Source organism: Ptychodera flava, chromosome 1 (genome assembly GCF_041260155.1).
Source record: "Ptychodera flava strain L36383 chromosome 1, AS_Pfla_20210202, whole genome shotgun sequence".
NCBI classification, from domain to species: domain Eukaryota; kingdom Metazoa; phylum Hemichordata; class Enteropneusta; family Ptychoderidae; genus Ptychodera; species Ptychodera flava.
In genome coordinates this window covers 51799717-51825722 of record NC_091928.1, presented here as the reverse complement: position 1 = coordinate 51825722, position 26006 = coordinate 51799717, and the positions used below count along the sequence as shown (strand labels likewise).

At 38.7% G+C, this 26006-nt stretch overlaps 2 protein-coding genes across 2 annotated transcripts in view; one reads left to right on the top strand and one right to left on the bottom strand.

Annotated features, from left to right (window-relative positions):
• LOC139145636 (ankyrin-3-like) overlaps positions 1 to 22958 on the bottom strand; it is a 64899-nt gene extending 41941 nt beyond the window's left edge. Inside the window, exons 1-11 of the mRNA XM_070716914.1 lie at positions 22929 to 22958; positions 22508 to 22606; positions 21549 to 21659; positions 16067 to 16165; positions 9040 to 9138; positions 8753 to 8848; positions 8254 to 8367; positions 8064 to 8162; positions 4527 to 4631; positions 4239 to 4325; positions 3525 to 3629 (exon numbers count right to left, since the gene is read on the bottom strand). Coding sequence (XP_070573015.1) covers positions 3525 to 3629; positions 4239 to 4325; positions 4527 to 4631; positions 8064 to 8162; positions 8254 to 8367; positions 8753 to 8848; positions 9040 to 9138; positions 16067 to 16165; positions 21549 to 21659; positions 22508 to 22606; positions 22929 to 22958 — 1044 coding nt within the window. The remainder of the gene's footprint in view (positions 1 to 3524; positions 3630 to 4238; positions 4326 to 4526; positions 4632 to 8063; positions 8163 to 8253; positions 8368 to 8752; positions 8849 to 9039; positions 9139 to 16066; positions 16166 to 21548; positions 21660 to 22507; positions 22607 to 22928) is intronic.
• A 1267-nt stretch (positions 22959 to 24225) lies between these two features.
• On the top strand, positions 24226 to 25268 carry LOC139145627 (uncharacterized). Its single transcript, XM_070716903.1, has 2 exons — positions 24226 to 24832; positions 25153 to 25268. The coding sequence occupies exons 1-2, from the start codon at positions 24226 to 24228 to the stop codon at positions 25266 to 25268; spliced, it is 723 nt and encodes a 240-aa protein (XP_070573004.1).
• Positions 25269 to 26006: the final 738 nt, after the last annotated feature.

Below are 26006 nucleotides of genomic sequence, written 5' to 3'. Positions count from 1 at the left end.
ACGAAATCAACTTGAAAACGACCTTGCTTCCTCCAGGCTATACTTATAAAAGTTGGTTGCTAAGGAGTGATGACAACCGTATCACTTCTTGATATTATTCCGTATCACTTCTTGATATTGCCATTCCACTGCAAAGGAGGATTTATGGAGCACTTTTAAAGCAAACAATTTAAATATTACGATGTCGACACAGGTTTTCACAATTTGAAGAATATTTAGTTTTAGTTTAAAATAACGGTGGATGTAAAACATAGGCGGGAGTTCATAAAATGGGTGTGTTTTCGTGTTTTAATACATAACCTCATCCTGCGTGAAAGTTATGAGGTTGCCAAAATCGGGTCAAAATACTCGCGCGCTCAACATCTTATCGAGTATGAACAGCTGAGAGCACAGAGCTGCAGAGCAAGCAGCTTTGCGACATCTATGAATGCACATACAGTGGATATAATACCCGTACCAGTCAGTTTATCTCGAAGAATTATACATGTTCCCAGACGTCAAATATGCCGAATTTACCATCTCAGTAAGCGGATTAGTGAAAACATGAAGTGAGTACACTGTAAGCTGTAGTGTCGTAACTCGTTCGTGATTTTGTTGCTGTACGAATAAAAGTACATTTCAAAGGTATTTCTGTCGTCTTCTCGTATATTTTCCTTGTCTGTCGCCAGTATTTTCAGTGCGGTTGGATTTTCGTGGCTCATTTACGACTGTAAACGATGTAATTCACCGCCCAGATACTTTAAGCTCATCAACAGGAAACTTGTCGTAAAGCGATTCTATCATGATGCTCTGTCAACCGATATCTTTACGTGTAATGATACATCCATGGTGTAATCTTCAGCAGCGTAGACGACACGAAAACACTGCACCGTGCACCGCCACGGGACCGGCCGTGAATTGACAGGTGTCGGCAAATTATACAAATGTTCAATACGTTTGTTTGTATGTTTTTGGTACAACTGTACTTGTGCCTAAGTGCAATGCCCATGAAGTGACTGCAAACAACAGAATTTTTACCATAATCATAATGACGTTTCGGATTGTCATTTGTCTTATTCGCTCAGCTGTTTTATATGTACATATACCAACGAAGGTCATGCATACAGCGAAGGTCACGCGTCCGCGTCGCTGTAAGTAGTTCGGTTACAGTGAAAATATAATTCGTATTTTCACTAGTTAAAATATGGGTTCATATCAGTACCGTCTGAACAATAGAAGAATGGCAATACAGGCTTAGCACGTATGATAAAGATGATTATTTTTTCATTTGTGGATTCATAATGTGCATAATACACCCGGCCAATAATCTATTGGGAGGCATGATCGCAAAGATAAGGGAAAGACATTTTTGGACAAAAATTAACATGCTTAGAAGAAGTAATGCAAAATGAAACATACAAAGTTATTTTGACCGTCAAATTGATTATAACTTGCAGTTGAATGAACTCAGAATTCTGTTAAGTGACAGTATGCGCTCTTTGGCAACTGCTGTATCAACAAAGTGTCTATATGGCCAGTGCCGTAGGGGTCAGTTTGTATGTGACAACAAATTTAAGGAATAAAACGAGAGAGGGGACATATTCAACCCGGAATCCGCAATCACATGAATTAACTAACCCTTACCCTGAAAAGTCTGTGATTGTCTTCATTTGCTTAATTTTGTGTCGGGCGGAGCACAGCGGGAGCCAGAAATTGGGGTTAGCTGACCAAATTGTCGGAACTCCGCTCTCTTACGCTCGCTCCATTCGCACAAATTGGACAGCTAACCCCAATTCCTGGCTCCCGCTGTGCTTCACCCGACACAAAAACTATGTAGTCGGTAATTGTGTTAGTGATTTTAAGAAAGTGCAAATCTATATCATCTTAACCTTATTGGTTAGGCACTGCCGCAATTACGGGTCGTCTGTGTTTTGTGTACGGCGATTTTGACGTCATCAGTTTGTGGCTATACCACTAGTAAAATGGTGCCACTAAGGCAAACGTACGCACGAGAGTCTGTTGGTTTATAATAAATACAAGTAGACAACGAATCCACATTGATTGATACTAATATGTCGAGAAAGGCAACCGATTTATCTGTAACAGTGGAAGTAAATTCTAATGCAGGGTGAAATTGTGAAGCAAATTAAATAATATTGTCCACGTCAGTGCGTGAACAATACGCTACCTAATGAATTCATAAATATACCGTTTAAAACGCTTATATACCGTTTAAAATGCAAACGCTTTAGCATGTTATACATTAACGAAACAAAGCGTCGCCTAGGCGATCGCTTTGTGGAACATCTTCGTACAGTGACCGCCAAAAAGCTTGCATACCCTATGGGAAAACATTTCTATACACAACCACACCCCGGTCTGTCCGACATGTCAACTACTGCAATTATTTCCAAGCGACGAATCTATTCGTCATAAACTCGATCAGGCCACAATGGGTAAAGTTGGCACTCTAGCACCAGCTGGAATGAAGGCAAAGTTCAATGCGTTCGATCTTTCTCCCGTTTGATTGGTTGTTTTTATTCTTATATTTCCACGTTTCTTCGGCGAGTTTGGCTGATTTGCAGAGTCTCGGAAGTTGATCCTATTGCGTGGCTGAATCTTACCGTTATAATTAAATAATAAAGAAATAGTCCCTAAGTTGTTGCGAATAGTGACAATCAACAATCAGATAGAACCTTCAGAGCGCGCTGCACATCAGCAGGCGAGTTTTAGTTCTGACGATCTGTTGAACCCAAAACGTCCATTCTTTTATTCTCTGCGATTTTGCATGTGTTTTATCTCCCGCTGGTCGGTCAGCATTTTACTGTATCAATTTTCACTTGTTATATGTTATATATGGTCATTCTCTAAATCTACCTGGGTTTGAAGCTCTAAATATGATAATTATTGTGGGAACATTCTCAGCATACAAAGAAAGAGTAGTAAACGAGGTAATGTGATACAATTATTTACAGCATTGTATCACATTACTCATGTCTAGAGAAACACTATTATTTCAGAGTTTATAAATCATCTGGAAATCACTTATGATTAGTTGTATATTTAATGACTACCAAAATGAAGTTGATCTTGTTTTTAAACCAATGTCATTTGAAGTAATCAATGTCAGGTCATCTCTTTGGACATGTTCGTAAAATATTCAGTTTTGAGACCGGGGGTTTCAAAGAAATATTTGAAGTAGAAGGCTATCCAAAGAGAATTTGAAGTTAGGCAGAGAGAATATGCCTATCAAACAGTACTTCATAACTATGACCAATATGTCCAGTAGATGTTACTGATTAACATTAGAAAAAACATCATCCATACAAAAGATATGTTTTAAAACGTATCGTCTTTGTGATGCAAACAACAAACGGAAAAAGCAACATTTTCTCAAGTTAACTTTCTACTTACAAAAATATGACACTCAGTCGAACATTATTTGATATAACTTTTTTCTGGCCTAAACTGGCACCTAAATCAGAATTGTGATACTGCAGAATGTAACAATGTTATTTATTTTAAGGGCGAAAAATAATACTTACTCTGTCTTCTTTGTGAATATCTGCCTCAAGTTCAACACAAAGTTGAATGACTTCTAGCTCATTATCTCGTATTTCTCGATGTAAAATTGTGCTTCTATCATACACCTATAAAAAAGGACGGTTAACATAAAAGTGTTTCAATGTCAATTTAGAAGCGTCCTGCAAAAGACTGTAAATACAAGTCGAACTGGGCTTCTTTTAGAATGTATTCTTGCGCATAATACATAGCAGGAAAGAATGCTATTGAAAGAAAATATGATATTTCAAGTCTAATTACATGATTTTAGGCCGTCATTTTAGTAGGAAATCCACGGATGAAATCAAAATGCACGTAAACATAAGGGATAGTTCCCAAGGTGTTTATTTCAAATATTTCCAATTGATCTTCAATGTTTAAAATTTTCCATCACGAAAATTATCGTTCTGTTTTTGTCAAACATCAGGGTATCACGGTGTCTCTGTTTATGTTTTGCGGCATTTTATCTGAATCTAAACTTATCATATGCAAAAATATAAGATCCCTCAAAAAATACGATTTGAGAGGGTAACCCTTCCAAGTCTAAAAGGTACCAAATTCACACTTTGTAAGACATAATTCAAAAAATTGTGCTCCAATCTTTCGTACATTGGATATTTAAGAGCTTCGAGTATCTACAAGGCTTCATCAGCAGGGTTTAATGTGAACTGGTTATAAAAGTGTAATGAATACTTTACCTCCCCATTAATGTCAAGACCTGCACCTGCCAATGTTTTTGCAACATCAGGGTAGTACCCTCTAACTGCCCAATGAAGATGTGTCATCTGTCGTGCAAAGGAGAGCAATAGTATAACATTGTATGCAAACAACATCATTTGGCAATATAACAGAGTTAATATGAACACGACCATGATGTTAACGTTGTCTTGAAATAAAAATAATTTAGACGACCAGAAACATATCTTTTTAAAATATTCTTTTAATTCTTTTAATTAAGGGAAGTTCTGGATACACGCAAAACTTACCTCTGGTGCACAGTCCTTGTGAATTTTTTTGGTTTGGTTCAGTAAACGTTGAGTTACATTGTGATGTTTGTTACATGATGCATAGAAAAGCGGAGATAGTCCTTTCTATAATAGAGACAGACGATTAATGTACTTTGTATTTTGAAATACAAGGAATCGTACATGAAGAATGACACATACCTATACGATCATGTATAAATTGATATCATTTCCAGTGTTTCGGGATGTGATGTAATTATATGGAAAAGTTACAATATGGATTGGATTTGACCTGTATATTTCAGCGATGTAAATATTAGAAAATCCGTTCCAATGTTAGATTAACCATAAAACGAACACGGTTATTAGAAAAATTCATTTATTTACCGTATACATTTGGTATGTGGGCCTAACTTACAGTGTAATATTGCTAGGACACATGACAGAATTTGAAATGCCATTTCTAGGATGCCATTCCTTGAGGTTTATTATATGTCCATGGGTATTTGATGCATGGTAAAGTTTGCAAAACAGCGTCGTCATGTGGACAAAGTCTCCATGAGCAAGCGGTCAGGAAGTTCTCCTCTGACAGTTTCAGCGTAAAGAGCAGTAGAGTGGCAAAAAATGCAGGCAAAATGAAAACGCTATTGGCCTTATTGGTGCATGAAATAGGAAAAAAGTTACAAGAGACTACTATATAGCGTCGATGAGGACTGTCTATTGTCCCTCGTGAAATCATCCGCATAGGTGATGCAACTTTATCACGTCCCGCTTGTAGCTCACGTGTTCACACACATGAGCTAATGTTAAAGCGATGTATGTCTGTCCGTGCGCGCGTTTATGTTGTGTGTACACTATAACTCAAAAACATCTGAAGTCAGATTTGGGAGACAGGTATTATATGCTAATTGCAAGAACTGACCAGATTTTGGTTACTGTTGCTTGCATATTAATGAAGTTATGAAATATCATTTAGACATATATCAAGAAATACTGTATAAAAATTTCATGAAACTTTTCAAAAATGATAATCTCAGAATATTATGATACTATGAGTGTCATGTGAATTATCTGCTCATTTGCATATTTAATAATCTTTTGTAATTAGTGATATAACTGAAATTCCTACACCAAATTTGATAACACCTGCAACAAATATTGATTTGATATATATTGTCATGTAGCGTGGTTGTGATGTAGCTATTGTCGGGTATGTACATCTGTGGCGTGAAACGTCAGGCAGTAGAGACAGCAACAGGTACACAAATATACTCTAAGTCGAAGCACTTTATTTAGCTGAGTAACATAAGTTACATGGTAAAACTTCTAAGTCTCACACAAGTCTAATAATACGCGTCGGTCACGGTCAACATCGTCATCGCGCGTCGAAACAGGTTCCAAACAGGTTCTACAAAGACGAGGTCCAACACAGTCAAACAGACTGGGCTTCTCACTAAAGTCGGTACGTCACCGTGGTCAAAGTCTCAGAGCGTCTACATCTCTGTACAGGAATGCGTCAAGATGTGAAGTGAAGTGAAGTGTCGTGTCTCTCTGTCTAGTAAGTATACAACTTAAATCGTCTCTAAATCTGCATATTGTCATGCCTTTGGTATGCATGTATAATTAACTAAAAGAAAGTCGGTAGCAGTGAAAGACAGGAAAGGTTGCTCCCATCAGTACATCTGTCAACATAGCGTCCGGTCAATGCTAATGACTGAAGCAGTTATTAAAACAATACGTTCGCTTGAGGCGGATGAACGTTTACATCAAAATAGTCTCAAACTAAACAAGGGAATCGTTCTCACGATGCCCCACGTACAGAAGTGGTTACTATAGGTCACAGTCATTGTCATTCATACAGCTAAATTCGAGAGATAAATATAACTATCAATGGCTATGTCACAATATCTAATTGTACTGAGAAGCATAGGGCAGTGTGAAGTTAATAAATAACTCATTTGCATATTTAATGAAATTTTGTAATTCGTCATATAACTCAGGAATAACTGCATCGAATTTTATGATATCTGCTGCAGATACTGATCAGACAGGTATCTGACTGTGTTGTGAAGTATTGAGTAGTGTGAAGTTAATTGAGGTTATTTGCATATTTAATGAACTTTGCAATTAGTGATATAACTCTGAAATTGAGCCACCTAATTGATGAAACGTTGTACAGATGTTGATTGATAAATATCTAATTTTTCAACGAAACATTGAGCACTGTCAAGTCATTAAATAGCTCATTGCATATAATATGAAGTTTTGTAATTAGTGATTGAACTCCGAAAGTAAAGTTCTAAAGTTGATAAAACCTGCTACATGTAATGATCTGCCACATATCAGATTGCTCTGTGAAGCGTATTACTATGTAATGAACCTGTTGTAATCTACGTGAGCACATACAGTTCACATCTGGTTATGCTTTGCCCTCTAGACGAATGCTCGACGGCCAGACAGAAGGCACGGGGTAAAACCTTTAAAGCTGCACAAATCGGTCACATTGGCTGAAACTGGCTGATATACGGAGGTTTCTTAATCGCCTGGTATTGGTGACGTGAATCATAGACCCTCTATATTGTCGGATCTTTCCCTGCTGCTACCTCCATGCTTTAAGGTTGCTATCGCAGCCATATAGCCTCATCTAAATGTCGGCTAATTGATATCCTGAACAAGTATTTCAAGCATTAAATACGACTTTGATTACTACTTTATCAAAAGTCTTATGTCAATGTCTAGTTGGAGTTCGGCTGAGAACTCACATTAGTAATTTGTTGGGAAAATTACTGATTACCTGTTATATGACAGCTTACCGTTCGAAATTTTAGGACGCAAAACAGTTAAATTAATCTCTATGGCGTCATTCATGATTGTGCTTGTGATTCATATAACGATTTAACGTGAGACGCAGCTTTCTAGTATGAAAGCTAGTGAGACACACATTTTCACAAAGCAGCTATGATCTAGCCAACCTGCAGAATGGCTAGATCATTTGAGAAATTCGACGGTAGATATAGAGAACCCATATCAAAATATTTCAAAAAGTGTTACTCAGATGATGACAGAGAGAATTCCTGGCTTTGACTTACGGCAGAAAGATCGTTGGATATATCCGTGTTTGGTTAGATCCCCGTTAGTTTTAATAGTTTTAATTTTCTTCATAATATTACCATATATAGATTTTACGCTATCGCAATGTTACCTGTTGCGTTATTTCTCAGGAGTTTAACGTAGAGGTCACTGTACTGACACTGTCACATGCTTTTTTGACACATATGAAGCACGCATACAGTTTAGTACATTTTTTTTATTTTTGACAGATATCATTCCGATACGGATTCAATTTAATTAAATTTTTTTTTTATTTTTTGTTTTTTTCCTATCCAACAGGCTAACCGAATTACAGGATGGGGTACTTATAACCCTTGCTCAAGGGCATATCACCGTTCTAAGTCTCGAAATCACTATCCTCTGACAGTGAGACGAGATATACAAATAAAGAGTCTGACAGCCTCAATCGCTAGTTTGTGTAAACATATGAGCTCTGTTCTCGCTTACCTTGCAGTACACATCGACATTTGCTCCATTTTCCAATAGTATTTGAACTGTTTCTTCACTGCCTTCAGCAGATGCAAGATGTAGAGGAGTTTTCCCCTCCTGAAACAATTTATTAAAGACAATCACAGGTGAAGAGATAAATTTTTTATCTATTTAAGCAGAAAATTAAAAGTACAGTAGGTGAGCTTACCTCGACCACGACTACCCCGTCCATGTCGACACCACACTTGTGAAGTGTTTCTACCATAGATTTCTTGTCATTTTTTGCTGCCCAGTATACCTGCGATACGTTGGATTTGAAATCCTGATAGAAAAAGAAAGGTTTAAAACCGTGCTCGTCATAGAACAAGACAAATATGTAAATATCAATAAATGTAATAATAGCACTGATCAAATTAAGTAGTATCAATACCAGAGTGATTATACACAATGTCAGACTTATAGACTTTCATCTTCCATTCTTTCCTAATGTCAAAACGGTGAAGACTTCTGAGTATTAAGAAAATACCAACCTTTCCATTGAAAACATTTCTTTGAACTAAACTGTCCAAGAAGCTTTCTTGTCGGGTTGTAACTATGTTACATGCACAATACATACAAGGTTAGTGGTATCCTTTCGCATTTTAGTAAGGTAAATACGGAAGAACGCATCAAGTTATATCCTTTCTCACAGTAATTTAAATACGTACATTTTCAAGATGAATAGTGCTCCCAACGTCTAACAGCTCTCTTACGATTTGTTGATCTTTAAGTTCTAGAGCTATGTACAGTGGTGTTTTTTGATCCTGAAATAAAGAAAACAGAGAGAATGCAAGAGAAAATCCAAACAGCCTTACGCAGGCTTTTATCTAAATCGAAATAACTCTATATTTATACATACTTTTCATTTTTCTGTTGCTGTCCGTCTAATTCCTAATGTATATTAAAGTGAACAAGTTTGCGACATTATGTATATAGATTTACAAAAAATACTCACCACATCCGCAAGATCAGTTTTCGATTTATTCCTTAATAGCAGCCTAGTTGCTTCAAAGTTTGAATTTAATACAGCATGGTGTAATGCTGTTCGTTGATTCTGTTATTGGACAAAGATCATTAAACATTCTGAATTGCATATAATGTTGATAACAAAAAAAATCTTGTGAGCGATAAGAAAATTCAGCAGATCACATACTTACTATTTATACAGCGCTCTATACTTAAAGCAGTGCATTACCAATAATAATTCATAAGCTCAAGTACAAATTATTTATCTTCTGCTACTTAAGCTTCATGAGTCAAGCAATCGTCAGACTGCTTTTACCGTTATAATGTTTTCTCTTTTATGGTGTTGGGACGTACCATTGTACTATAATTCTAGATGGATTTGAAATTCGATGAATAATATTTGTTTTGATGATGGCACTTTGAAACCAGCTAAGATTTTTTGTATAACTTGGTTGGTCGCTAGCCAGCATGCGACTCGCCCAACGCAGTAGTCATGAGCTAGGGATTGTGCCAGAGATGTAGTTCAAGCAATGGAATTCGCTGATGCATCGGCTTTATCAGTGTTGTCCTCTGGCCGTCGAGTGGAAGGTATGAAGAAACAAAGGAGGCGAGAAATTGACGACAGTCTGCACACAGCAAACTATGAGAACTGAATGACTAAAGTTGTAGAACGAAGACTGGTTGAGACTGTGTGGCTATGCAGGGAAGGAGCCGATAAGCAGAGAGAAAAATGGTTTCAAGGGATATGCTACGTCTGACCATGAGGCTAGCAGGAGCAGTGTGGCAGGTCTACAAAACACATCTGTGTCAAAGACACAGATTACACGTGATATCACCTGCACCAATATCGGATGCTTAAGTTAATCTGGACCACAAGAAAATAAACTAACATTTTCAAAGCAGATCGGATTTATTATGTGAAAATGGAAGTACAGGAAACCTCTGGTTCATTCCTTAAGCCTCATGGGGTGCGAAGTGACTATCTACTACTCAGGGCAGATCATCGAAAGTGTAAGACGATTGCTACTGTAGCCAGGACATATATTTGCAGGCACTGCCGTGCGATGGCCGGGCGCAAAAGGACTTTTGGTTAAAGAACTTTTGTAGCACAAAATGCTTATATGTACACTGTTGGGTACAAATATTAAACGCTTTGTCTTCGTTGTTAGTCACAGATTATATCGCACAAAATCCTTTTATAATATCAATCATGGATGATTGTATCTTTAAAGTGTTGTGTAAAAAGTCTCGGTAGGGAAGATAGTCACACTGTATAATCAAATGATTTTCTATTCTAGAATATACCATGAAATAAGTATATTACTGGGTTATTATCGCTTTGCTATGATAATGGTTAACATTGGGAAGGGGTGCAGAGGCTAACGCAAAGATCACTGATTCGTGCAGGCAACCAAACACTCCTTCACCTTATAACTAGCTCTACGTAATTTAGAAGTATCCCAACCAACACTACTTGCGTCATCTGTGCTGAGTCATCGCCCATTCACATATTAGTTCTTCCATGGGTCCTTTTCAGCAGTTACCACGCTCAAGTTCACATCATAAAACTTAAACCATGGTCAAAACAAGGAGAAGTAAAGGCTGCATGCACATGGCTTTCAGCTCATAGACGAGGTCGACGTGATGCTCAGGTACCTGCTTCAGTCAGCTTCGACAGAAATTTACTTAAACTGCCTACCAACCCTGCCATTGAAGCACCGACAGCCATCACCGAGTCAGCCGGTCCAGGAACGGCAGACTACATTGCCAAACAGAAAGAAGCCGGCATTGCAACTGTTGTTGACTTAACTCTCTGTGAACTGCGTTTGACGCCGGCCAAAAGTACTTCCAACTCGACATCTGTTTTTGCATTCAACTAGCACGTTCAGCCCACCAGTGCATCTGCTGGAGGACTGTCACCAACAACAATCATTGTCAGGGTTCCTGCAATGCTTGCCGCTCCGTCCGACTTGGTCACCTCCCGGTCCAATGCTCGCTCATCTCCCAGTCCACCCCCTTCCAACATTGTGGACTATGCAATGTTGCGAGTGAGCTCAATGCCCCGCAACACTACCGACATATCAAACAAGAGACCTCCCAGCCTTTTTTGAGTGTGCGACCGGTAACTCTTTAACACTCACAACGCTACCACCAACAAAACAAATCAATCTTGCTAATTACTCTGTAACACCGTGCACACGCACAGTTCACACCCAACCTTATGATATCATTCACGGTGCTAACATCGGCTTCAGTGGGACTCGTGCACCATGTTACACCCAAAATGCCTAGTCAGGGATGAATGATCCTGATGCTGTCCTGAATGCAACAATGGAGGAATGGACCTTAGCGACACAATAGGTCCATTCCCATGCAACCATTAACCGACTTTGTTTTAGCCTCACTCTGAATGCAGCCCAAAAATCAGGTGGCCTCCTTATAATCATGGACTTATCACAGCCAAGGAACCATAGTGTCAACCACAACATCAACAAAGAGTACTACACCCTCTTCTACTCAAGAGCGGACAATGCTGTTGCAGTCACACAAAGACTTGGCATGAGTGAACTCCGTACAAAACAGGAGCTTAAACACGCATTCAATTTCTGCCCATGTAAAACGGACTGGCACCTCCTCAGCTTCAAATGGCAGGGGCTCTTCTCCTTCAATGACTTACTACCCTTGGGCCTCTACTCCGCTCCATTCCTATTCAACCGCCTGGCCGAAGCTATCCTCTTAATCATCAAACGCAAAGCAAACTCACACGACTTACGCATTACCTAGATGACTTTGAGCTGGGACCCTAAATCCCCTCAATGTTAGCACTTCCTCGACTCCAAGCTCAACACTTGCGACTACCTAGCAATACCTACTGGAAAAGATTGAAGGACCACAATACATCATCATGTTCTGGGGCATCACCTTGGACACTTACTATAAGGCTCCACCTGGAGGACGATAAGCCACAGAATCCACTTCAAACACTCCCCACCTGGCTGCACTGACAATCGTGCAGAAAATCGGAGCTTTGTCCTTCATCGGCAACCTCACCTTTCTATGTAAATGCATCAAGCAGGACGCATTTTCCTCCGCTGCAGGACCAACTTGAGTACATCCACATGCCAACTGAGTGCCATAATCATGCTGTCCGACGCCTTCTGCATTGATGTATTGCGGTGGTGCTACTTCCTACTAATATGGAATGGCACTGCTTCATTCCTCGAAATGAAATGGGCACTGCCTTGTGACTTGACCTCTACACTGATGCTTCTGGCAAAGTCCGATCTGGTAGCTTTTACAAAGTTCACTGTTCATCGTCGCCTGGCAGGTTCTTTGCAAGCCTCAATCGAATGTGTGGATATGTGCCATATACCCATTGCTTGTCCAATTTCGGGGCATCGCTGGCAAGACCGCCGCTTGCTGTTTCACTGTGACAATCAAACTGCTGTGCTTATCCGGAAAAGAGCATGACAAGGTGTCCTGACATCATGTACCTAGTAAGAAGCATTTTTATGAGGCAGCCACAGGAAATTTCAACGTTGTGATCGCCAATGTCAATAAAATTGACAAATCAATTGCTGATTCACTTTCTCGTTCACAAATGCAAAGATTCAGAACATTAATGCCTGAAGCAGACTCCTGCCCTATGCCTATGCTGACATACATGCATCCGTATTGCCTACTATGCAATTACTCACAGAGGTAGTGACAGCCTACATCCAGAACAGTGTCACAGAAAATACACGATGCACGTACCAGGTAGGATAGACTTAGAGCCATTAGCGCCCTAAAAACATTACAGTCAGGACAGCCATACTCTTTGTGAATAGCCTGGCAAAACGAGGACTGGCATACAAAACCATTAAGTTGTCCTTGCCACGGTGATGCACCACATATTGAACATAGGTATATAGATAATATAGTGATGCACGTGATGCAACGGACACTGCGATGAATCAGGTGTCAGAGAAGTGCGTAATCTACGACTAGTTATCGCCATTGACCAGTTTCAATGGCTTGAGATATGCCTATGCCAGCACAACAACACTTTGATAACAACAGACACTTGAGGTGGGCTAGCTTCAAGATGGCATTCTACAGCTTCCTGAGAGTGAGGAAATTCACCTTGCAAATGTCAATGCAATTCAATGTGAACATTACATTACTTTTCTGGGACAAAGTGCTAACAGACGTGTTTGAAATAAAAACAAAATCATCCAAGACAGACCAATACACCCAAGGATATACTACCTATTATAGAAATAACGTGCGATGCGCTTACCATTAACGTTTATTACTGGGCAAGAAATGCAAAAAAATAGCAGCCTCGCCCGTTAATTTGCCTTTCCTCGAGCCCGCGCCCATAAATAAACATTAATGGTCAGAGCAGAGTCTGTTATTTCCATTATATTATCACTTGTGTGATTTTTAACCATTTTCATTGCTCTATTTTTTATAACTGAAATGTAATGCGCCTTGAGATGTCTTTTACATGGAAGGCATTTTTAAAGCAATAAATATTATATTATTATTAAATATTATTATCAGCAAACCCATGGAAACCGTCAAAATTTCCGAAAATTTCAGAAGCGAACGACAACTAGGCCAAATACACTGCGCAATACGCGACGTCCTGTCACAAGCGCTGTAACACAAATTTGCAAATATGGAGATATTTTCAGAAAAAACGTATCTCAACTTGACCTACAAGTGCTCCATTTTATTTTGTGATTGATTATGATTTACGTTTGAGCTGTAAAGTTACGACTTTTTGAGTTGTTAATCTTATTATTCATATTCACGGGCATGTAAACAAACCATTAATGTGTATTTGTGGTCAGTCACGTGGTCCAGCTCGATCAATTAAAATGCGACAGACCGAGCATGGTAATATAATGCACTTTAATGGACCTCTGTGTGTTCGGTCTACGCCTATGGAAAATATGAAGGTTTGTGTGTCCCGGGGAACCAGCATTTTGATTTGCTGTTGGTGTGGGGCTCACGCAACAAAGAATGAATCAATGCCAGCAGGAACTGTTAACGCTATATGCCATTCATAGTTTACGTCATGGTTCTGCTACGACTTAGTCGGCCTGCCTGATTGGCTCATCAAGATAAAAAGCAGATGGAGGAGCAATGCGTACCAGATCTACATCAAAACACAGCTAGACACTCTCAATGTGGTACACCGGAGGCGCTTGGGATGAAGAGTATGGCACTTAAATAACTGAGAACCGACTTTGATTCCCTGTAGACTATAAAAACAGTGCAACAGCAGAAATGTGGACCCTAGAGATAAAAAATAATAGGAACTATGGATAAACACCACCGGATCTCATCCAATGGCATGTGGTCACCTCACCGGCCCTGGGAGGGGCCTCCTCGGCCACTTGTGTGCAGTTTAGCCATTATTTGGGAAGCAGGTACTGTCATAGGCCTCCAGTGCGTGCTCAGTAGCAAGCTGCCAAATGTGCAGTGGGCTTCCTTAAGGGACCCTATACCACCGTCAAAGCTGCTAGAATGCCTCGATGCTCCCGCTTGGGCAATATATGCATCCTAGTAACACACTGCCCCAGGCCATTCAAATCTGCGCATGTCCTCAAGGGAAAGGTGGTGACGCCTGGATGTACCATCCCTCCTAGATTTCGGCCAAACGTTTGTCTCTGTGTCACGTGTTTGCATTAACGGGTGATAATGGATTTGATACAATCATGGTTAACATTGGAAAGGGGCACGGATACTAAGGCACCACTGATCCGTGCAGGCAACAACATACTGCTTCACCTTATCACTTGCTATACATACTTTGGTCGTAAGTCGACCTATATCAGCTTCCTTTCCTGATTGCTCGCTATCAGAGCTGCTTGCATCTTCTCAGCTGAGACATCGCAAAGGCAATCAAATTGAGGGGGATGTTTCCTGGAGTAACAGTATCAGCACATCGGCTGCAAAATTTGTGTGTTTCAGATTTTTTCCCGCATCACACAAACTGCCTTACATGGACACTGAAAGATAAGCTAGAGTACGTGTAGGTAGTAGTTATTTCATGTACTATGGCTACTAAGCAAGCCGGGAAAAAGACTGGAAATCAACTTCAAAACACATCTGGTTGATCGGCCAACATGGAAGCAGAAAAAACGAGATGCTGACATTGTTATGTAAGCTTGAGGTAGGTAAAAAGTCGACGTACATCACTGCCAGAGAACGACCTTTGATTAAGAATTATTGCAACTAGTTTCAACACTCCTGTCCATAAACTCAATTTTATACCGATATAATCCATACTCGTGTAAGGCGTGTAACTAAGCAGAACGTCTAGTTTTTTTTGGCGATTGCGATTTCGTGTGTATATAATTTACAATTCGGTCTTATACTGACGATACGTTTGATCATTGTGCACGCTTGTCAAGAAGTTCACGAAGTTCTGAATTATAGGTGTAAACGGAATCATTTAAATTACATGGAGGACCAGAGAACAATGTAGTGCTGTCAAGGTCTTTCAGCAAATCCTTAGTTGAAGTTTTAATCAGTTCACAATTCGTAAATTCGTATTTGAGACACTGTAGTTTTAGGAGAGATAACTTTGCAACTACCTGATTGTGATCAGTGGAGCAGAAGCCATCTACATATTCAAGCTGCACAGGCCAGCAAAGACCACAATGGCGACTTAAACTTGTTACTGCTCATTGTCTTGACAATTTTTTGGTAGTATTTACATTATTACGTATTTCATAGCAAATAATGTTGTTTAGAGGTACTTAATAAAGCTGCATGGAAAATAATTACAGGAAAGATTGCGAAAATAGCTATCCCAGACCAACAAGTGCTAAAATTTGAGCAACATGACATGCAACTACCCTATAATGAGACTTTGAAAATATTGCAATTCACAACACAACTTTCATTTTCAAAATCGAACGTTTAATGCTTATTGTAACGTATATTAACCTTAGCACTTTACAAATCGTTTTCGTAATATGTTAGTATTGTTATACTATCATTATATATTCATTCACCTTGTCTAGGATATCAACGATTGCACCATGGTTAACAAGATGAACTATGGCTTCCTCTTTATTTTCCTTGGAGGCAAGGTGTAATGGTGTTGTACCATCCTGAAGAAAATATAGTAAACTTTATCTCAGGAATCACCATTTAACAGAAACCAGAACTTCATAGCGGTCATTTCATGTAATCCAATGCGATTTATATAATATAGGGCCACTAAAGAGCAGATATATATGTTTCCCGGTTGACCTTAATAACCATATGAAAACCCAAAAGACATTAAAGGCAGAACATCGACTCCGTTGGATTTCATGGTTTTTACATGAGTATAGAAATAAAATGAATGCTACAGAAACAATTTAACGATTTGGCACAACACTAGTCAAATCCCTTAATAAGTCACTTGCTAAAATAGCAATGCAACACAAACACCCCAAGACCACTAGTGTACATTTAAAGGTCAATTTCATGGCAACTCTACTGCCAGTTCAACATGGATTTAGAAAAACAGTCACCAGTAACAAACGAGACAGAGTATGACCGTTTTTATTTGTTTAAAACTTTTGAACTAGGCTGCTACATACTTGCTACATTGTTATATTTTAGTTGGCTGCATTTATGCAAAAAAGGGACCTTACCCTAAAAAAATTGCTACAAAAGGTTTCTCAACGGTTTTCTATAGAGTCAAATATGCTTAATAACATAGTAAAAGTCTACCAAAATCTAACCACTGGAAACGTGTCATTTTCAAGATGGCGTCCAAGATGGCCGCCATATACTTAAAATGGCCATAACTACTTAAATATTAAAGCTAGACTAGTGATGTCTGTGTCTACCACCATGTTTTGGTGGTTTAGGAATCCAGGTACCATATCTAGATTATAGGAAAGTGATCATAAGTCCCATAATATGCATATTTATACATGTATTAAAAATAATCACTGTCATATTCTTCATCCGGAACGTGTTGCTTATGTGGATTTTCACAATTTTCGAGGTTAGGTAGTAAAGGGAAAGCAACTCCACACATCGTTCATATTTGGATTGTTTGCGTTTTGTGTATGAAATTGTGTATAATATAAGTGCATCTCATGTTTGGCTGTTTTATGTAAAATTTTGCTTTAATGGCTAATAGCCATGGCTAGACGTACCCGTAATCTACGTGTCTTGATGTTACTCCGCACTGAAGCTGAGAGACTAGCGTGACACTGCGATCCTTTGGCGCTACGTTTCGAAAACAGAGTTTTCTTCATCAGTCGCTTAAAATTCATTCTTGACTTGTGAGACTGTTTGATGGTTGATTGTTTTTATTTGGTAGTATATTGTTCAACATACGTTTGTTGTTCAAGTAGGTAAGCTAGAATATCTACTGTTTGGTCTTCTTGTGTTTGTGTAGGCTCGTGTGAACCTGAGTTCGAGCTGTTGTCGCTTTTGTGAGTCTGGCGCTTATAAGTGTGTCGCCTTTATTTCTGTTCCTTCTATATGCGATTGTTGGTTGATTTTGGAAAAGTTTTTTAGTGTTTCGTCTTTTTCAAGTCCACTCCAGGGTTTGCTTGATTTTTGTCGTTTCGATGTATGGGCTATATGTTGTTATGAAGACTACTGTATTGTTTGTGGTGTTCTTTCTTTCTTTTTGTTGTTCAAGCTGTCTTTTTCTGCTTTTATGATCTGTTTCTCTGATAATGCGTTCTATTCCATTTTAGCTTGTATTTCGTATGTATATATATATATACCAAAAAGAGCTTATATGGTGATTCGGTGGCGTCTGTATGTCTGTATGTATGTATGTGGGTATGTATGTGCGGATGTATGTCCGTCACACGCAAAAGCTCCCATACCGCCGAAGCTACCATCTCAGTAATTGGTGTACAGGTAGATGCAGAGTTTTAGATGTGACGCTGTTCAAATGAACACGTCAGTGTAAAAAAATGTGCAAATGAGGTGAGAAAAGGAAATCCTGCAATGTGCAGGAGTGGTGGCATGCCAGTGACTGAAGCAGGCTACTCCACTGACCTTGAGTTATTTCCTGCCATTGTTTATGAACTGTTAGAAATTAACGGACCTGCTCAAACTAAGAGGGATCTAGCAGTTTCTGCTATGCATGTTGCTAAGGTTGACCTCCAGTACCTACAGTTTCAGACCTTATTTACTTTTGTCATTCTTGTATTTCTGGTTTAAATAATTCTTGTTGTTTTTCTGTTTGTACTGTGCAGAAATCATTGTCATAACATCAACGTAGAATTTTCCTGCACTGAACAGATAGAAACAACATTTATTGTTGATCTTTGGTACCCATTCTAGTATGTTCCAATTCGGATCAAATATGAGCGACACCGTATAATTGCGTTTTTTTTATATTGTCGGTCTTGGAATTTTTCACTAAATTGTGTGACTTTCTGTGTAAAATCGGTTTCGTTGTTGCATGTTCTGATGTATCGTAATGTTTCACCTTTGATAAGACCTTTGAATGTTGCTGCCGTATGACATGAGTTTCTTTGTAAGAACTGGAATGTATCTATTGGTTTTATGTGTGTCTTGTTGTCGAGAATGTTCCTTTTGTTGTATCGACGACCTTTGTAGATAGTCAGGTCTAAATATATGATTTCTTGAGAGGAGCTTTCAAACGAAAATTTGAAAGTAGGATGCATGTTGTTGATGTTTGATATGAATTCATTGAGTTCGTGTTGTGTTCCGATGAAAGTCAGAAAAACATCTTCCCTGAACCTCAGCCAGGTCGGTATTTGTTGTTTGTGTTTCTCTTTATTCTCATTTCTGTCTCGTAAAATGTAATATCTGCATAGAGCATCCCATATTTGCCGGTAGAATTCATCGTTGAATTCAAATATTTTGTTTTTTAAGTATTTTTAGCAGAGCTATCATGTATTTCGTTGCTTGCTGCTTGATTATGTAATTGTTTGATGATCTTTGATAACCGTACAACACCCATTCAAAATGAACTACAAATGGATCCCACATACAACTGAGAACTCAAAGCTAGAAAATTATTTGGAAGCGACGAAATTGGCTATTGTTTACACACCTATTCGAAACACAAACATGACACATACAGAAAAAATGGCGTTGAAAACGCTATCGAAAAGCAAGAAGATAACCATCAAACCGTTTGATAAAGGACGGGGACAGCAGTTTTAAACACTGATGATTACATAAGAGAATGCCAACGTCAACTTAGCGATCAACGATGTACACAAAATTGGCAATAGATGACACAAACACTACAATAGAAGACATACACAATCTCAAAACAGAAATGTACAATGAAAAACATATTGACTATCCCATATATGAATATTTGAATCCAGTCAATAGAAAAATAAGAAAACCTCTTTGGTACCTTCTACCAAAAAATAAATAAATACATAAAATGCCGCCACCAGGAACTAAGCTCGTAGGGCGGCAAATTATAAGTGGAAGCTCCAGTCCAACATTTCCCATACCAGAATTCATTGACCACTTTCTCAAACAATTCGTCAAGTAACAACCAACATACATCAAAGATACAACAGACTTTATACGGAAAATTAGGACAATCAAAGCACCGGCAAATGCGACACTAGTAACACTAGATGTAATTTCAATGTATACGAATACACCAAATAATGAGGCAGTTGAATTAGTCAGCAGAGCATTAAATCAGGAAGGATCATCATACAATTACATAATCAAGCACCACCAACGAAATACATGATAGCTCTGCTAGAAATAATCTTAAAAACAATATTTGAATTCAACGATGAATTCTACCGGCAAATATGGGATGCTCTATGGGGTCTCTCTCGTCTTCGGAAATAGCAGATATTACATTTCACGAGACAGAAATGAGAATAATACAGAAACACAAACAACAAATACCGACCTTGCTGAGGTTCAGGGACGATTTTTTCTGATTTTCATCGGAACACAACACGAACTCAATGAATATATATGAAACATCAACAAAATGCATCCTACTTTCAAATTTTCGTTGGAAGCTCCTTTAAGAAATCACATAATTAGACCCGACTATCTACAAAGGTCGTCGATACAACAATAAGAACATTCTCGACACCAAGACACACACAAAACCAACAGATGCATTCCAGTCCTTACAAAGAAACTCATGCCATCCGCCAGCAACATTGAAAGGTCTGATCAAAGGTGAAACATTACGATACATCAGAACATGCAACAAGGAAGCCGATTTTACACAGAAAGTCACACAATTCAGTGAAAAATTATAAGATCGACGATATAAAAAATGAAATAGAACGCATTATCAGAGAAACAGATCATAAAAGCAGAAAAAACAGCTTGGACAACAAAAAGAAAGAAAGAACACCACAAACAATACAGTAGTCTTCATAACAACATGTAGCCCATACATCGAAACGACAAAAATCAAGCAAACCCTGACAGAAAACCGGAGCGGACTTGAAAAAGACGAAACACTAAAAAACTGTTCCAAAATCAACCAATAATCGCATATAGAAGGAACAGAAATATAGGCGATACACGTATAAGCGCCAGACTTCACAAAAGCGACAATAGCTCAAACTCAGGTTCACGCGAACCTACACAAACACAAGAAGACCAACCAGTAGACATTCTAGCTTCCCTACTTGAACAACAAACGTAAGTGGAACAATATACTACCAAATAAAAACAATCAACCATTCAACACGTCTCACCAGTCAAGAATGAATTTTAAGCGACTGATGAAGAAAACTCTGTTTTCGAAACGTAGCGCCAAAGGATCGCAGTGTCACACTAGTCTCTCCGCTCCAGTGCGGAGTAACATCAAGACACGTAGATTACGGGTACGTCTAGCCATGGCTAAGCAACATTTTACATAAAACAGCCAAACATGAGATGCACTTATATTATACACAATTTCATACACAAAACGCAAACAATCCAAATATGAACGATGTGTGGAGTTGCTTTCCCTTTACTACCTAACCTCGGAAATTGTGAAAATCCACATAAGCAACACGTTCCGGATGAAGAATATGACAGTGATTATTTTTAATACATGTATAAATATGCATGTTATGGGACTTATGATCACTTTCTTGTAATCTAGATATTGTACCTGGATTCCTAAACCACCAAACATGGTGGTAGACACAGACATCACTAGTCTAGCTTTAATATTTAAGTAGTTATGGCCATTTTAAGTATATGGCGGCCATTTTGGACGCCATCTTGAAAATGACACGTTTCCGGTGGTCAGATTTTGGTAGACTTTTAGTATGTTATTAAGCACATTTGACTCTATAGAAAACCGTTGAGAAACTTTTGTAGCATTTTTTTGGGGGTTAAACCATATTTTCAGCCGACTATTTTCGGCTATCTTATTTGAAAAATAGCGGTTACAATAACAACTGCTACTTGATACTGAAACACATCAAAGTTAATTAATTCTACCTTTCATGTTACTTGAACGCAAGACTTATTTAACTATAAATCAATATCAAGAAAGCAGCTTACACTGTCAGTGGCATCGACACAATATCCTGATTTCAGTAATACCTCCAAGTATTTTGTCGTTCCAAAATCCGAAGCAGCATCGTAAACTGTCCTTGCCTCTAACTTGTCTGGCTAGAAAAGATATATAACAGGTACAGACGTTTGTCAGATGAGATCGCACTAATTTGGTAGTGCATATGTTTGATGTAAGAATACGTCCATACAAGTAATGGTAATAAAACGAGACAGATAAACACCTAGCAACAAGTAATTGTTTATTCCTTTGGGAAAATGACGTTGGGAAAGATTTGGGAACACGAAAAGCATCTTAAAACCAGAGGTAGATCATCTGAAATGTAGTTCAGTGGGAATTGATTGCTTATTGGTGTTAACAGCTTACTTTAATGTCATGAAAAAAAGCAAAACTTGCCCGACGAATTTTTCCCGGCAAGTCGTATAAAGTTAACAGATTGTTAAGTGTATTTGCTTCAGCTTCTTTTAATACAGAAGGGTTGAATGTAAGTATGCATCCGTATTCGCACTGAATCAGAAGTATTTTTCTAAAACTTTGGGCGCCAAAAGCGTTTTGTGTAAAAAAAGCTCTCCTCACCATATCTGTTTTCCAGTTTACCTGGAGCCATCCCACGCAATGTAAAACAAATACTCCACACTGCATAAAAACCCTATAATACTTACTGTATTAACATGAATTATTGCCTGTATTTTAGCTGAAGAGTGCATATACAGATGAATACAGTCAATAATCCATTTTTTGTATTCAGCAAGCCTGTATTCATCTGGATTCATGTGAATTCACGTGTATTATACTATAATACAGGCAACTCATTAATGTGAATTTATCTGAATTATTGGGTTTTCATGCAGTGTAAGCTTTTTACTGATGCGTTCCGGAGCACGAATGGATCAGAGGACATAGTCTTTAAGAGACCTTTTTATGTTACCTAACTAACTAAACTTACTGGAAGATGCGGTGTGAAACTGGCATGTGATTTCTTGAGTCGTTTTATATTCTCTGTTTTTTCATGATCAACAGCATAGAAGAATGCAGTCTTTGAATCCTGTTAAGAAAAATAGGAGTATGAATTTAGGAGGAAATCTAAATACAATAACACATACGAATATAGCAGCAGCCTCGCACACGGATACACAGACCCGTTAACACAAAGGGAGACATAGTGGGCCTACACGCAGAAAAAAAAAACACAGGCAGACTGGCTGGCTGACAGACACATACACGAACAAACACACAGTCATACACACATACATATTTATTTCTATTTAAATTAACACAAATTATTTTGAGTGGAAAGTAATATCCTTTGCTTAAGTTTCATGCACCATGCAATCTTAAGATAGAAGTGAAAGGATTCTTAGCTCTACACTCCCATCTATATGTTTGAGACGTACCATTGTATTTGTAGTCGGTGTTAATATTTGATAATGTAATATTTGTTTGGTGGCGACATTTTGAAACCAACTCAGAGCGTAAACTTTGTATATCAGAAACGCTACTCATTATTAATGGTCACAAATCTACGTGTCAAGCAAACGCTCTTGGTTAGTTTCATATTTATCAATATTATTTATCAAATTTTAACAGCAACTACAAATACAATGGTAAGTCAATAAACATGACGACGAGCGTGTAGAGCTAAAATCCTTTCACTTCTGTCTGAAGACTGCAGGATGATAGAAATTTGGAGACAGTTACCGGCGAGTTGGCATTGTACGTATTTTCGTCGGCAGTTACATATCTTGTTGTCTGCAAGGTGATTTCAAAATGCGTTTGACATGGTTGTCTATGATCTATTTGAGTTGTTTATGCTTCTTTACTATTTATTGCTACAGTTGAATATTTTGCTGCGCCCCCATTTAGTAAAAACGTAAGCACCAACATTTGATAAAAATACCTATCCCTTGCGCACAGATGTTTCCCATCCAGAATGGTCTACACTCAACAAAGCAAATGAACTTGTGTTCTAATGCAAACACAGAAGTAAGGCATTGTTATTAATAAAGTTGCTCCAAGTCTGTTGGCATAAAAATATAAAGAAGAACACATTGAAGGAACGAACTTCATTAGACTGTCAGGCCATGCAGTTGATAGACTGGTGCTCAGATCGTGTGGTGACCGCTTTGCCAGACAGTAACTGCTCTGATCAGACGAACCAAGCAACTGGGAACCAAGCTAAATGTAGTATATTCACCCTATATACATTAACAAGTGTTAATTGATGGAAGCCACCAGGATGAGACACTATCTCAAGTATCCAACAGTAACCGGTGACGTGTAGTTTACTTATGAGATTATGTTAATAAAGCCGAATTGTAGTTAATGGCTACACTGTGTGAGTCGTGTGTCTTTTGCTCTAATCAAAAGTGCACTAAAACACAACATAATTGGCGACGAGGATGCTCTTTTGATCCACAAGTGTGTGAAAGAAGACGCCCTGCACAGCCTGAGTGAAGTTGACCTCTGAGTAACCAAGTCCTGCAAAGTTTCAACTGGAAGATGGTAAAAAGTTGCCTTGAGTCGAACTTGAGCCACACCCTGTTGAACAAAGGTCAGTAAAGTTACTTGGTAGTCTACATGGGTGATACAGAACAAAACTCTGTAGTCACCAATCAGCCATCAACACCGGGTCGAAGTATTTCTCCTGCTCCAGCGCCAGCCTGAATGGAAAGACCATCTTCAGAACGCTGGGGACGCATAGATGCATTTGATGACAGTTTAGAAACATGGTCAGCTTATGCAAGGAGGCTCACCCACTATTTCAATGCCAATCAGGTACCAGAGGACAGGAAAGTTTCGTGTCTGTTATCGTTATTGGGACCAACAGTGTATGGTACGTTAGAAAATTTGATATTTCCAGAATTGCCAACATCCAAGCAATTCGAGGAAATTGTTGAGATTCTTGAAAATCACTATGAACAGAAGCCATTGTTGGTGCATGAAAGATTCACATTTTGGTATAGAAATCAAAAAGAAAGCGAATCCATTAAGGCATACGCATGTGAACTGCGGAGACTATCAAAAACCTGCAAGTTTGGTACATTTTTGGACCAAGCCCTCCGTGATAAGTTGGTTTGCGGTCTACGTACATTCTCTATTCAGAAGAGATTACTGCAGGAAGATGACATATCTTTCGAGAAAGCTATGCAAATCGCCATCTCCATGGAGTCAGCTGATATGAAGCAGCCCGACTTGAAAAGCCGCATGCCAGACCTCAAAGTCAATAAGGTCAGTAATCCCCAAGGAAAGACAAAGCCTTGCTATCTGTGCGGTAAGAAAGGCCATAAGCCAACTGACTGCAGATTCAAAGATACTTAGTGTCACAACTGTAAGAAAACTGGACACATTCAAAGTGCTTGCCGTTCTAAACAAGGGAAGGGAGAAAGCAAAAAGAAATTCCAGAAAAGCAAAAGCAAGAAGGTGCATGCTTTAGAAGAAGACAGTAGTGACAGCGACTTTGTTTCAAGCCTCACAAGTGTTAAGACTTTAAACAAACAAGGCAGTCACCTGCAAGAGTAACACCACGAGTAAATGCAAAACTCATTAACATGGAAATAGACACCAGATCCCCAATCTCTCTATTGTCAAAAGATGACTATGACAAGTATTTCAAGGGAGCAAAGCTGAAAGATGCCGAGGTAAACATGAGAGCCATTACAGGGCACAAGCTAGGCATTATGGGTATCTTTGATGTCACGGTTGAATAGAAGACCAGAAGTCTAAATTAGAGCTGTATATCTGCAAGACAAAAAGCAAGCCACTGATGGAAGAAGCTGGTTATGCAAAATACAAATAAAGTGGAAGAAAATTAAAGAAATCAACCGCCAAGCAGTGAAAGCAATTAAAGTTGAAAAGAAGACAACAAAGACAACAACTGATGAAAAGCTGAAAGCAATACTAGACAAATACCCACAAGTTTTCAAAGACAGCATCAGAGCTATAAAAGGAATCAAGGCAAAGCTACTGATGGAGAAAAATGCAGCGCCTAAATTCTAGAAAGCCGCCAAGTGCCATACTCTCTACGTCCGAAAGTGGAAAAAGAGTTGGACCGACTTGAAAGTGAAGGTATTTTGTCAAAAGTAAGACACAGTGATTGGGCAACGTCGATTGTACCAGTTCCCAAGAAATCAGGTGCAGTACGTATATGTTGAGATTTTAAGACGACAGTCAACCCATATTGAAGGTAGATCAGTACCCACTACCACGTATTAAAGATATCTTTGCAGACCTAGCAGGTGGAAAGAAATTCACACGCATCGATTTGCGTCAAGCCTATCATCAGATGGAGATGGATGAAGACTCAAAGAAGTATCTCACCATCAACACACACAAAGGGCTATACTGATACAACAGATTAGTGTTTGGTATTGCCTCAGCACCTGCAATATGGCAACGGTCCATGGATCAAGTACTGTAAGGAGCTACTCGCACAAAGTGCATCATTG

Coding starts and splice junctions, on each gene's coding strand:
- LOC139145627 (XM_070716903.1), top strand. CDS start 24,226: ATGGAAAGACCATCTTCAGAACGCTGGGGACGCATAGATGCATTTGAT. Junction 24,833..25,152: donor AAAGCCTTGCTATCTGTGCG/GTAAGAAAGGCC, acceptor TATTGTCAAAAG/ATGACTATGACAAGTATTTC.